Here is a 12,806-nt window from a genome sequence, read left to right on the forward strand (position 1 = left end):
CCATTGACATAACTTCTGATGATCTGGAATCCAAACAATTAAAATACTGTCTTTTCCTCCATTATACCAAATAGCATTGATTAATGTTCATTATTATAACTCTGGTAGCCTGCAGGGAATATTCAGATGTGCCTTCTAAATCATCATAAAAAGAGGTTCAGTAGACGTTTCCTCAGACATGTGTGGCTTGCTCCCTCACTTCCTTCAGCTCTTTGTTCAAATGTCACCTTCTTGAAGGCTTTCTCAAATGACCCTAATGAAAATGATATTTTCCCCTGCCTCTCCCCAACCCCTCACATTCCTGATACCCATTCCTGATCTATTTTTCTTAATAGTGCTTATCAGCAATTCAAACAATATCTATTTTATTCATTTATCTGTGTATTATGTCTTGCGCAGAAATGCATGCACACACACACAAACACACACACACAAACACTTGAATAAGCTCCATGAGAGCAAAGATTTTGTTTACTTTGCCTATTGTTGCATCCCAGTGACTAAAAAAGTAACTGGCACATAGGAAGCACTCAATAAATATTTGTATAGTACATAAAACATGGTTTAATTGGACCTGTCATGTGTCCTGTGTGGGGTACCAGGGATTCCACAGGCACATTATCTCTATTTTTGTAGTACACAATGCCTGATGCAGAGAAGGACCACACACATTTGTAAACAAATTAGTAAAAATGGTATTTGGAGATTAAGTACAACAAAAGAAATATGTAGGGTGCTGAGACAGAGAATGTGACAGCAGAGACCTATCAAGTCAGATTCGGTGGTTGTCAGAGAGGGCCTTTTGGTGATGACATTGAAGTTGAGATGAAGAATGAGATGGCTTGATACCATTCAGCAGAGGAAACCCCCATTCCCCAGTCACCTGGGATGAGTGAGTGTGGTACCCAACATAAAAGGACCTGAAGAGAAGAATGGAGAAGAAATTCTTAGTCTGAATTTCTGGGTTCCACCTCCATTCAACTATTGATTAGCTGAAGGATCTTGAAAGATCACACAAACTCTGAGTCTCCCTTTGCTTAAAATGGGGATGAGAACACCTACCTCACAGGCGTAAGTTATATTAGATAATGTACATGAAAGTGCTTAAGTGTAAAATGCATGCCTGGTATTGTGATGGGTAAATGGGTAAGTACTGTAAACTCTGTACCGTTGGAGTGTGAATTTCCCACTGGCCTTGAGGATGCTGAAGCTAAAGCTTGTCCTCTGGTGTACTTAGGCCAAAGGAACCAAAGCATGGCAAAGTCTGATGCCATTCACTGGTGGAGCCTTTGTGCTGCTAGGCATCTGTCTTGTTTCAGATTGTGTCGTGTCTGTGTCTTGGGAGACTTCTGCCACAGCGTCCGGGCGCCATGGCTCCCTAACCCAAGTCGCGTGAGAGGAGTGGGAGAAACTCTTCTATGCAGAGGGGTCTCTCTAAGAGCTGCCCTCATCTGCTCCCACTGCTAGAACCTGTCTCTGCGACCCAAAGGATGACCTGATGTATTTGTCCCAACGGTACCTACCAGGAGTCAAGAGACAAACTGGACTTTGACTGTGTTTTCTGCTAGCCTCAGGACAGCCTGCGGACGTCGGTGCAAAGCAAACCCACAAGTCAGAGAGAAGGCAGGAGGGGAAAGAGGGGCCGGTCCTGGGACAAACGGAGGATGCAGGGAGCTCTGGGCTTTGACGAGCCGAGGAGGGCGAGGGGAAGGAGAGGTGGGGGAAGGAGCGCTGGGGTGTGGGCGCAAGGCGGAGAGGGCGGGAACGAAGAGGAGAGGAGGGAGGGCGAGGAGGGAAGGGCCGCGGGGAAAGGAAGGACACGCGCAGACGGGCAGAGAGGGGCGGACGCGAGGCCGGCGGCTGCCGGGGAGGAGCGGGCGGCGGCCCCGGGGGGCGCGGGGCGGGGTGGGGCGGCGCTGTCAGCGCGAGGCGGCGAGCGGAATGCAGCGGCCGGAGGCCTGGCCACGTCCGCACCCGGGGGAGGGGGCCGCGGCCGCCCCGGCCGGGGGCCCGGCGCCGCCCGCCCGAGGCCGGGAGCCCGCGGGGCTGCGGGTACGGAGCGGGCGGCGCCGGGGGCCGAGCGGGCGGCGCCAGCTCCCAAGTCGCCCGCTGGGCGCTGGGGAACTTGGTGCCGCCCGGACCGGCCGGGGAGGGGCGGCGCCCGCGCAGGCAGAAAAGTTCCTCCGCGCGGACTCGGGAGGAGGCCGGTCTGGCGTCCGCTTGGGCGAAGTTCTGGAGCAGTCCGCGTGGGCGGGGGGACGGCTCGGCGGGGCTGGATTGCGATTCTCCCGGAGGGTTAGGGAGCCGCGGGGCCGCCCCGGGCCTCGGGCTGACGTGCGTGCTTCTGGAGTCCGACGGGCCGGGGGCTGGGGGCGCGCGGAGAGCGCAGGTCCAGCCTCGGCCGCTGGCCGCTGGCCGCTGGAGGAGGAGGCTCGGCGCCGCTGTCCCCCCGGCCCAGGTTCTGTGATACACTCCGACTCGGGCTCTGGAGCAGTCAGTGCATGACAGAACTTGGGCCCGGACGGACCTTCCGCACCCAGTGGGCACAGCGCGCACCCGGGGCCTGCAGTGGACCATCTGCCTGGGAGGGGAGCGGGCACTCCAGTGGCCCATGTGGCATAGGGTTGGGCTGGAACCAGCTGTGGATCTTTGGGGTTGGGGTCGCTGGAGCCTGAGGATTGACTCTTGGGACCAGCAGGTCCCGTAGAGCCAATGAGAGGGGGTCTGCCCTGAGTTAGGGGCCAACGGAGCTCTCCCCCCCACCCCGCCCCGTGTCAGTTGCAGGAACCTTCCCTCTACACCATCAAGGCTGTCTTCATCCTAGATAATGACGGACACCGCCTGCTGGCCAAGGTAACCTCCCACCCTCACCGGAGGGCCCCTGAAGACACTGTGCCACAGGCCCAAGAACAGAATTCCCCACCCAGCTGCCTCTCCTGGCAGGAGGGACCCCACTGTGGGCTCTGCGACTCAGAGCAGCTCAGCTGAGACCCCTCCAAAGGCCATTCTGTCCATCCTCCTGCCTTGTCAGACTGCTGGCCCCTGAAAGGGGGGAGGCTGTCTCCTCTGTTTCTAAAATGTTCCCTAAAATGTCTTCTCACCATCTTTTCCACTGGCCTGGGACCCCGGGGTCCTAGTCCCCAAATTCTGAACCTCCACTTTTCTTCTACAGCTTGGTAAACACTAAGGATTTAGAACCAGACAAGATTTTAGAGACTATATAATCCAACTCTTTCATTTCACAAATGAGGAAAATGCAGTCTAGAGAAGCTAAAAGAGTTGCCTGTGGTCACAGGTAGTAATATCAGAACACAGATCCAAACTCAGATATTTTGACCTGAAGCTCAGGAGGGTGGTTTTCACTGCACCAACTATTCAACTATCTGGTATCTATGCTAGTGAACATGGCCAGGATAAACCAAACTAGAATAATCCAAAAATAAATGTCTATCATCAACACGATTAACTATAGTAGGGCTATGGCACCTAAACCAGCTATGAAATGCATTATAGATTTTTCGTTTGTATGGGTTGAAACTTTTTGACTTCATGACATTGAAATGAGCTTGTTCACCACAGCAGTGGCCAGCAGGGAGACTGCTAATTTGCCTGCAGATGGGGTACTAAGTGGCAAAATCCACATTCAAAAAATTGAAAGCTGAGCTGACCATCTCTTGCCGCAGCTGGTCAGAGGTGGCTCGGCAACCAAAAGTTCCAGGGCCTCCTCCCAGCAGATCACATCCATGTTCAGATGCAGGAACTGAGTCAGAGGGAGTCTCATCAAACCCAAACAAAACAGCATTGACTTAATTAGGCAGTGTGTGCCAGGAACTTTCCCTTAGATATTTCATCTTCACCATAACCCTGTCTGAAGTCAGACCATCGTTGGCGTTCAATCCCAGCTCTGTCCCTTACAACTGTGAGATGTCAGGGAAGTTACCTGACTTCACGCCTCAGTTTCCACATCCATATAATGTGGATAATAAAGTAGCTGTTGTGATATTATGGTGTTAAAGGGCCCCTGGCTCTGCCTTCTTTCCTGTAGACTCAGGTTAGTGTAGAAACAGTGTGGCCTAGTGACCACCACGGTCTTTAGCACGCTGCACATCTGCAGAATGTACAAAGGCCTTCAAGGAATCAGGGCAGGACTCCACAAGAAGGCTTCAAAATTCCTCTACTTTTTATGACTTTCTTTGCTCAGAGTTTGTGTTTATGGGGAAACAGTGAGCAGGCAGGCCTAGAGGGCAGCGAAGAGAAGATGGGGCACGGCAGCAGGGTCCCGCTTGGCCAGCACCCACCATTCCCTGCCACGCATCCAGGGAGAAGCCAAGCTCTGTGGAACAGCTGTCACCTTTTCTCCTTCCCTTTCACCTAGTATTATGATGACACATTCCCCTCCATGAAGGAGCAGATGGCCTTCGAGAAAAACGTCTTCAACAAGACCAGCCGGACTGACAGTAAGTGTCCGCCTCTTGCTTGTGCAGAACTTTCAGATGCGCACCGTCATCTTCATCTGGACACATCTGTCCCCGTTGGCCTCACACACCCACAGGCCATTCCCTTTTCTTCAGAGGTGCTTTTTCCTCTCCTTCCCAGCTGTTCTCTCTTCTTCCGGTGAGCCTTCACTCCCCTCCCTCTCAACCCCCCCTCTTCCTGCTTCCGGCATGCCTGGACTTCTCTCAGTGGAAGGGGCCCGCACTAGCCTGGGGCTGGTCTTAGGCATTGCATATGGTGGGCGAAAGGTCAGCCTTGAACCAGGTTTGCTGACTTCTTAGAATGAGGCAGTCAGGTGCTAGGAATGGAGTAGAGGGTGGGGGGAGGGACACAGAGTTGCCTAATGGTAGTGTCCCTAGTGCGCGTCTTTCCAAGGGTGCTAGTCTTTGCAAGGGTTCTTTGTTTGGCCTCACAGCTTGTGGGATCTTAATTCCCTGACCAGGGATTGAACCCGGGCCCTTGGCAGTGAAAGTGCGGAGTCCTAACCACTGGACCGCCAGGGAATTTCCTTTGCAAGGGTTCTCTGGAAGGGGAAGAAGGAAATAGGGCAAGAGGTGCAGAGCTAAAGACGGGGAGGAGGGCCAGGCAGAGGTGACCAGAACTGAGACCCCCCCCCCCCCCGCCGCTCTTCTAGGTGAGATTGCATTTTTTGGGGGCATGACCATCGTCTACAAGAGCAGCATTGACCTCTTCCTGTATGTGGTGGGCTCATCCTACGAGAACGAGGTGAATTCAGGAGGTTGGAATGACAAGGAGGCTTGGATTCTGGGGTAGAAGCTGGGAGGCTCACCATTGGTACCCCTCCTTCTAGACTCTGGAGAACTGGGAGCAGCCAGAATGGTTCTTTCTGGAACAGTGCATATCCATGATGTTCCTTAGATTCCTTGGGTACTGGAAATGGAGTCCTCTGCAGAGAGCTTCTGTGTCTTTCTTAAACATCACTGGAGAAGGATGTACTCAGTGTCCCAGAGCAGGCACTCCAGTGCTTCCAACCCAAACACGGGGAGGGGAGGGGCCCTCTCAGGTCAAACTGCAGTCAGGCTCCAGCCATGTCCTCTCTGAAGAGGGACAGCTGCCCACACAGTCAGGCTCTGAGGTTTCCTTTTGGCCTTCTCAACCTCAAGCTGTCTCGTTTTCCTCCTCCCATATCTGCCCACCCCCAGCTGATGCTCATGTCTGTTCTTACCTGCCTGTTTGAGTCCCTGAACCATGTGTTAAGGTGAGTGAGGTCCTCTATCCTCCAAGGCTCCCATCCCCCAGACCTTGGTACATCACAGAGGTGGGACCCTTCCTCCCTCCTTTTCTCCTGAAGTCCCCACAAGACTAAGGCTGGAGCCAGAGCATCCTCCTGCAAGGACCCTGCCCTTTACCTGATCAAGCAATGGTATGGCCAGAAAATGAGGTCTAGAGAAGCTAAGTGATTTGCCTGAGGTTACAATCTATTTATATCAGAGCGGAGATTCAAACTCAGGTTTTCGACTTGAAGCTCAGGGTGATTTTCCCTCCACCCCCATTCAGTGATCTGGTATCTACCCCAGTGAATGTGGCCTGGGTAAACCAAACGCAGATAACCCAAAAATAAATGTTCACAGTCGACACAATTAACTACAGTAAGGCTATAGCACCTGAAGTGCTATGAAATGCTTAAGGGTGGGCACAGGGTCCCTGCTCAAAGTGTGAGGGTGGTGGGCAAGGGGAGCTTAAGGAAGCAGACCCGTGCTCTGGGCAGGGATCCCTTGCCCAGGTGCTGCCCTCACTGCCCTTGACATACTCCTTCCCTGTGCTTGTGCGGGGGATTGGCGGTGGGAAATGAGGCAATCTTTGGAGAGAGCGGGTCCGCCTCACCTAGGCAGGGACCCGGCTTCTCCTGGCCATGGGGAGGTTCCAGAGCTGTGTCCGCCTTCAGGAAGAACGTGGAGAAGCGCTGGTTGCTGGAGAACATGGACGGAGCCTTTCTGGTGCTGGACGAGATTGTGGATGGCGGGTGAGGAGGAGGGGAGGGAAGAGGGGCTGGTCAGGGACACTCACAGTGGGAGGTGCCCTTGAAAGTCATCAGCTCTAGGTTGCACCCAGCACACTGTTGGCTCTCTGGCCAACTTCTCCCTCCCTTCCCCCAGCATATTCCTGGTGTCCCATCCCCCCACCCCACTCATGAGGATGGAGGTTGACTTCAATGTTAGCCAAAGAGAAGCACACAAGAAAGTAATCTGATGTCCAACTATGGCTGACTGTTGACTAGGCAGGGTTTGGGGGGATGGTTTGATTTCCAGTGCCCAGGAGAAGCAGGCAGCACAGATACTTGCCCCTTCCTGGGAAGACTTCCTTCAGGCCGAGCCCTGCTGCTGCTACACCTCCTGCTCTTAGAGATTCATTCCAACACCAACTAGACGCGTGACCTGGGCCAATTACTTACTTTCCTTACTTTCTCCATCTTTCAAATGGAGACAGTAAGGGAACTGCCTCAAAGGGTGTGGGATTAAATAAGGTGATGCAAGTGAAGCTCATGGTTTTCCTTCAATAAATGTTTCCTACTATTGGCATAAGATTATAGTCTTAGGAGGGTGGGAACTCTTATGAGAAGTGTTGGTTTGTGAATTTCCATGGGGGTGGTGCAATATTCAGGGAAAAAAAGAAGTTCTGGCTCTGGGGCAAAGGGTAATGGAAACGGATCACCTGAAAGACATCCACAGGCCTCTGTCATTCCATCCATTTAATAGATGAGGAAATAGAGGCTCAGAGATTCAAGTGCCCAAGGTCACATGGCTAGGGAGTGGCAGGGCCAAGATCTAAAACATGTGCATGTTTCCAGAGATTGTGCTCTTTCCACAGCACTGTACTACACTGCTGGGGGACAGGGGCTCTGGGAGGTGGGGTACTGTGGGGTTCCTCCCTCCTTCCTCCCTCCCTCCTTTCCTCTATAGCTATTGACTGCCTGCTGCTACTGCTACAAGGCCTTGTGCTAATTGCTAGGACCCAAGAGTGAGGGGAATAAAACCAGGTTTTGTGGAATATACAATTTGTATATACAACTTGGTAGACTGTCTTTAAGGAAAGCAAAGCGCACACACACACACACACACACACACACACACACACACACACACACACAATTACAAATACAAAATGAGGTGCAGGGCCTTGGAAGGACCTTCAAAAGGGAGGGTGTAAGCTTTATCAGCTTCCGGTCTGTGCCCCTAGATGGCCCAGTTTCTGCCCCCTGAGGGGCTCACAGTTTCCCTCCAATGAAAATCAGGGAAGTGTCAGTGGAGGCAACACCTGAACTGGAGCCTTGGCCTAGGATGCTCTGTCTAAAGGACCCCTGGTGAGGGATCTGGGGCTGCAAGTGCCCCTGTGATGGGCCTGGGAGAGGCTCTCAAGAAATGTTTGTTCACTTCCTTCTGCCCTGGAGGAGCCTCACTGGGTGAGGAGGAGCAGTCACTCAGTCCCCATGGGCCCTAACCTACCCACAGTGACTGGCTCTCAGCCCTGCACACACCCACACCTGGCTTCAGAACACCCCCAGGGCATCATGAAAGAGTGTCAACTAGCCGAGAAAAGCCTCCATAACTGGGTCTGTCAAAAGGGAAGGTAGGGGCTTCCCTGGTGGTGCAGTGGTTGAGAATCTGCCTGCCAATGCAGGGGACACGGGTTCGAGCCCTGGTCTGGGAGGATCCCACATGCCATGGAACGGCTGGGCCCGTGAGCCACAATTACTGAGCCTGCACGTCTGGAGCCTGTGCTCCGCAACAAGAGAGGCCACGATAGTGAGAGGCCCGCGCACCGCAATGAAGAGTGGCCCCTGCTTGCCACAACTAGAGAAAGCCCTTGCACAGAAACGAAGACCCAACACAGCCATAAATTAATTAATTAATTAATTAAAAAAAAAAAAAACTAGCTGTTTATCCTCAAGCAACCGCTCTCTTTAAAAAAAAAAAAAAAAAGGGAAGGTAGATTCTGATTTTTGGAGTTCCATTTCTTTCATGTATGGCATGACCCTGTGGCATAAAATAATAGTGAAACAAGATAGGGACCCGGGGGGGGGGGGCCTCTCTTCCTTCCCTGCATCTGAATCCATCCCTAGACCCAGAGGTGAAGTGAACTTTCTAGAGGTCTCAGTTTTTGAGTCCCTGCTTTTGACAACCTGATTGTTCTAGACTGGACTGCCCTCACCTGATCTCTAAGTGTTTGCCCAGTGATGATGAAGTGTGGGAGAATCAGAGCTGAGGGTGCTCCGTGGTGAGGGAGAGGTCTGGCTTGAGGAGTATCAGCGGTAAGGTACCTTGGAGGGGGAATGTAGGATACGACGGGGAAGGGAAGGGCTTAGCAGGGAGCGGAGGCAGAGGGAAGCATGTGGCTGACTTTCCTCCCGGTTTCTCTCTCATCTTGTAGTGTGATTCTGGAGAGTGACCCCCAGCAAGTGATCCAGAAAGTGAATTTTAGGGTAAGAGTCACCCTGCATCCCCCCTCACTCCCATCTCCTCCAGGCTGCCCTTCCCATTCCTCTCCACCTCCTGTCCTCCCTGTATCTGGGCTGCCAGAACCCCGATGGTGGGAACCCAAGCTCCTCTAGCAGAAGCAACCACTGGGTTGACGCACTTGTTGGGGGAGCCACAGTTTGGAGGAGTGTCAATTAGTAAAAGAGATCTCTGTCCTCTCCCCCTGTAGAATCACAGACACCTCACCATCCTCCCTAGTGGGAAGTACAGCCTGGGGAAATAAATAAATCCTCACAGAGACACCTGGTGGCTGCCTTGGCCTTGAGGTTGGCCTTGGGGGTGTATAGATAGAACCTCCCTGCCCAGTTTGGCTTCTCATGTCTGGATGAAACCTTTCCTCTCATCTTTATTCTCCCTCACTCTCTCACTCACCTTGTGCCATAGATGGGCCCTGGGCTCCCAAACAAGAAGCTCTGGGACTTCCACTAAGTGGTGATACATGTGCAGTTCTGGATCCCCTGATCACTGCATCTGTTCGCCGCCACTACCCCCAAGCCCCTTTCCCTCGCCTCTCTTTCTTCACCCAACACCCTCGCCCTGGCCTGACCACCCTGACTCTGCTTCCCTGCAGGCGGATGACAGCGGCTTAACTGAGCACAGTGTGGCACAGGTAGGCCCCCTCCATCTGCCTTGGCCAGAAAAGGGTTAGTGGGAGGAGAGCAGAGCATCCCAGGGGTCCCAGTAGGGCTATCAAGGCTGAGAAGTCAGGGGTGCAGGAGGGAAGGGATGACAGTGTCAGGCCATCTCTTGGAGACAGTCAGTGGAGGCTTCCAGGGTCCCCTAGGTGATGTGGAGCTGGGTATTAATAAATGATGGACACCTTCCTAGCAGTTCACCTTATCTCCTTCCTGGCTTGGTGTAGTTGGATCAAAACCCAGGATGACCTGCCCACCCTGGAGATGGCTGGGTCACTTGTTCCCCAAAGCAATCTGGGGGCTTAGGCCTCTGATGCTTCCCCCAACCTAGAAAGGATACCAAATTGAGTTTTCCTCCAAACCCTCACCCCTGCTGTTTAGGGTCCACGCTGAGATTGTTAAGGGACCCTTAAATCCATGATGGGATCTAATTCTCACCACTTGCCACCGTGTCCCCGAGTGACCTGACTATGGAAAAGTCTACCCCTGCCAGTCCCCTGCATGGTCCTATCTGGAAGTGCATGTGGGGCAGGGGTGAGGGACTTGACTGGTTTCCCAGCTGTGCAAACTTCCTGCTTGTCAAGCTTGACCTCCATTCTGTCTGCCTGCAGGTCTGTCTGCCCAGACTAATCCTGCTTTTATGGAGCTTCCTGCCCTGGCACTAACTACCTCCTGCTGTAGTGGCCCAAGCTCAGATGGGCCTGTACCATCCCATGTGGGGCCCCAGGTGTGGTGCCCACTTTCCTGTGACTGCCCTTCGTGCTCACACTGCCTCTCCCTCTTCCCAGTTCCCAGTGCCTCTTCCTACCCTGCTGAGATGAATGCAGCCGCATGGCAATTTTCAGGGCTAAAGAGGTTAAGGAGCAATGAGCAGAGCAGATAAGAACAGGAGTGCTGGTGTGAGTCATCCCAGGATGTATGTTGTGCCTTATCATCTACAAGCTGGGTGGCCTAGGGCAAGTTACTCAACTTCTCTGGGCCTCACATAATCACAGGACACTCCTCATAGAGTTATTTTGAGAATTAGATGAGCTAATGCATGGAGAGCTCTTGGCATAGATCCTGTTTTCCAAAGGGGGAAGGAATGAAGGCACAGCACTTTTAATGGAATTCTTGAGTAAAAAAACCGAGGAAGTTGCAGGTAGTGAATGGGAGATGAAACGAGGAGAAAAATTTTTGCCGAGAGAAGCAGGAAAACTCCAGGGCCAGGCTGTCCCTGAGAGAGGAGGGGTAGTGGGCAGGAGGAAGGGACATACAGTGTGGGATTGACCTTCTTCGAAAGGGAATGAGGCTTGATGGCTGGAGGGACAACCTGAGGGACATACCTGGGGTGCCCACCATGTTGGCAGGGTATGTGCACAGTCGTATGTATCTGTGTAAACATGGGGCTGAGGCTGTTTCCTCAGCAGGATGTTAGAGTGAACACATCTGAGTGCAGGTGACCCTCAGCAGAGTCTGCCCAGGAGCCCTTTGCCAGCTGTGCCACATCAGCAGCAGGTTGGGGTGGGGTGTTGAGGACCTACTGCCAGCCAAAGCCAGAGCTAGGGGTTTGCTGAGGTGTCTGGGCACAGGAAGTGTCAGGCCTGGGCCCGTCTCTGCCTGGACGTGGCACTGTGGGCGGGAGCTTGAATGGCATGGTGTGGGGAGTCGGGGCTGCTGCCACACCCAGGGCTGCAGATCCAGGAGCGGAGAGCTGGGCAGGCTCTGGCCTGGGCTGGTTGTTGGCTGCAGCCAGTTACGGCTGCTCTTTCCATCTTGACCGCCCGGCCCCACTTAAGGCAGGCAGAGATGAGCTGCTGCCACCTAGTGACCGGGGATTATAGGGACATGTAGAGAGGGGCTATAGACCCCCCTCCCCCGACTCACTGCAGTGTTAATGTACTTGTCATTCCTCCCCAGTAATTCTCTCAACCTTCCACACCCCCGCCCCACCCAGGTTCTTCAGTCTGCCAAGGAACAAATTAAATGGTCGTTACTGAAATGAAGGCTGTGCATTCAAGGCTCCCTGCCTCCAGACCATTCCCCCAATCCTGGCAAAAGCACAAAGACCCCAGGGGACACCAGAGACCCCTCTATATCCCCAGGCCTTCCCAGAACTGACTCCCGAGGTCTCTGGCCAGGGACTCTGAGATGCAGAGGTTTGGCTTCAACACTGAGTCACCCCTTCTCACTGTCCTGGCCTGCCCTTTGGGCCTTGAGAACCAGCTGAGCTGCCTTAACTCAGACCTTAGGCATCCCTGGCCCCAGAGCCCAAATAAACCTGCTTTTGTCTCCTGCCAATGGTCTCTTTCTCTCTTGACCTGGGATGTGTGTGTGTGGGTGTGTGTGTTCTGATAAGGGCTTCTGCACTCTGTGGGGCTCATCTCCTGGATGCCCAGTTCCAGGGTGTATCCTTGTAGTTGTGTGACTGGGGAGAGGGGTGGGTCAATGGAGAGGAGACAATTTAACACAGTGAGGGGGTGTGATACTGATACTGGGGCCGTATATGTGGTGTGGAGGGCTGGGTATGATTGTGTGACAGGGTAAAAGAGTCATAATGGGAGGAATGGTGCGTTTGTGGGGGAAAGGAGAGCAAAAGATGGTACACACATGGTGGCCCCGCTGGGATTCTTAGACTCGCTTTTTCCATTCTCGGCCTCCAGGAGGGAAGGGTGTAAGGTTTCCTCTGGACAAACTGAGGAACAGCACGCCTGTTTTTCTTGGCTTGCCTGGGAAATTGCCGCGGAATTCCTCTGCTGGCATATAGCCTGGGCACTAGAGCCCTGCAAGCTTGCCATGGCTAGGCCCAGATACTAGGGGTGATGAAGCACCGGCCAGCTCCCGCCTTGTATTTGTGTCCAGAGCACCCAGTGCGCTCGAGGGTGTGAAGAATTGCAGGTCCAAAGGGGGAGACGGGCGGAGGGGCATTCTATAGGCAAATGGGAAGGATGGAGTGACTTTCGGGGGACACGACTCCCTTTTTCTCTCCCCGTTCTAGAACCTCCCCTTTCTCCCTTTCTTTCTCAGACATATACACTTTCTGCGTCACGTACAGAAGTCCCCGAGAGTGTGTAACATTTCCGCCTGGCACAGCTCGTTTCCCTCCAATCCCTAGGTAGCTGCAACGCAAGTCTACGCCCCGCCCTGGCTCCGCCCCTCGGCGCCCCCCGCCGCGGGGAGCGGACCTTATCCACGATCCTAT

General features: G+C 53.5%; 1 protein-coding gene across 4 annotated transcripts; it reads left to right on the forward strand.

The window, feature by feature from the left end:
• Positions 1-1,649: 1,649 nt before the first annotated feature.
• COPZ2 (COPI coat complex subunit zeta 2) lies at positions 1,650-11,905 on the forward strand. Of its 4 annotated transcripts, none has more exons than XM_059907857.1 (9): positions 1,650-1,736; positions 2,779-2,853; positions 4,376-4,457; positions 5,129-5,220; positions 5,658-5,713; positions 6,401-6,478; positions 8,884-8,935; positions 9,562-9,600; positions 11,562-11,905. In XM_059907857.1, exons 1-9 carry the CDS (start codon positions 1,665-1,667, stop codon positions 11,607-11,609), a joined length of 594 nt encoding a protein of 197 aa, XP_059763840.1. In that variant the 5' UTR covers positions 1,650-1,664; the 3' UTR covers positions 11,610-11,905. The 4 variants fall into 4 exon arrangements, 3 of the variants coding, with proteins under 3 accessions (XP_059763840.1, XP_059763838.1, XP_059763839.1); XR_009499633.1 differs by lacking the exons at positions 1,650-1,736; positions 11,562-11,905 and adding exons at positions 1,941-2,052; positions 8,649-8,764 and having other exon boundaries at positions 6,344-6,478; positions 9,562-9,597; XM_059907855.1 differs by lacking the exon at positions 1,650-1,736 and adding an exon at positions 1,941-2,052 and having other exon boundaries at positions 6,344-6,478.
• The last annotated feature ends 901 nt before the right edge of the window (positions 11,906-12,806 follow it).

Source organism: Balaenoptera ricei, chromosome 20, assembly GCF_028023285.1.
Source record: "Balaenoptera ricei isolate mBalRic1 chromosome 20, mBalRic1.hap2, whole genome shotgun sequence".
Lineage (NCBI taxonomy): Eukaryota > Metazoa > Chordata > Mammalia > Artiodactyla > Balaenopteridae > Balaenoptera > Balaenoptera ricei.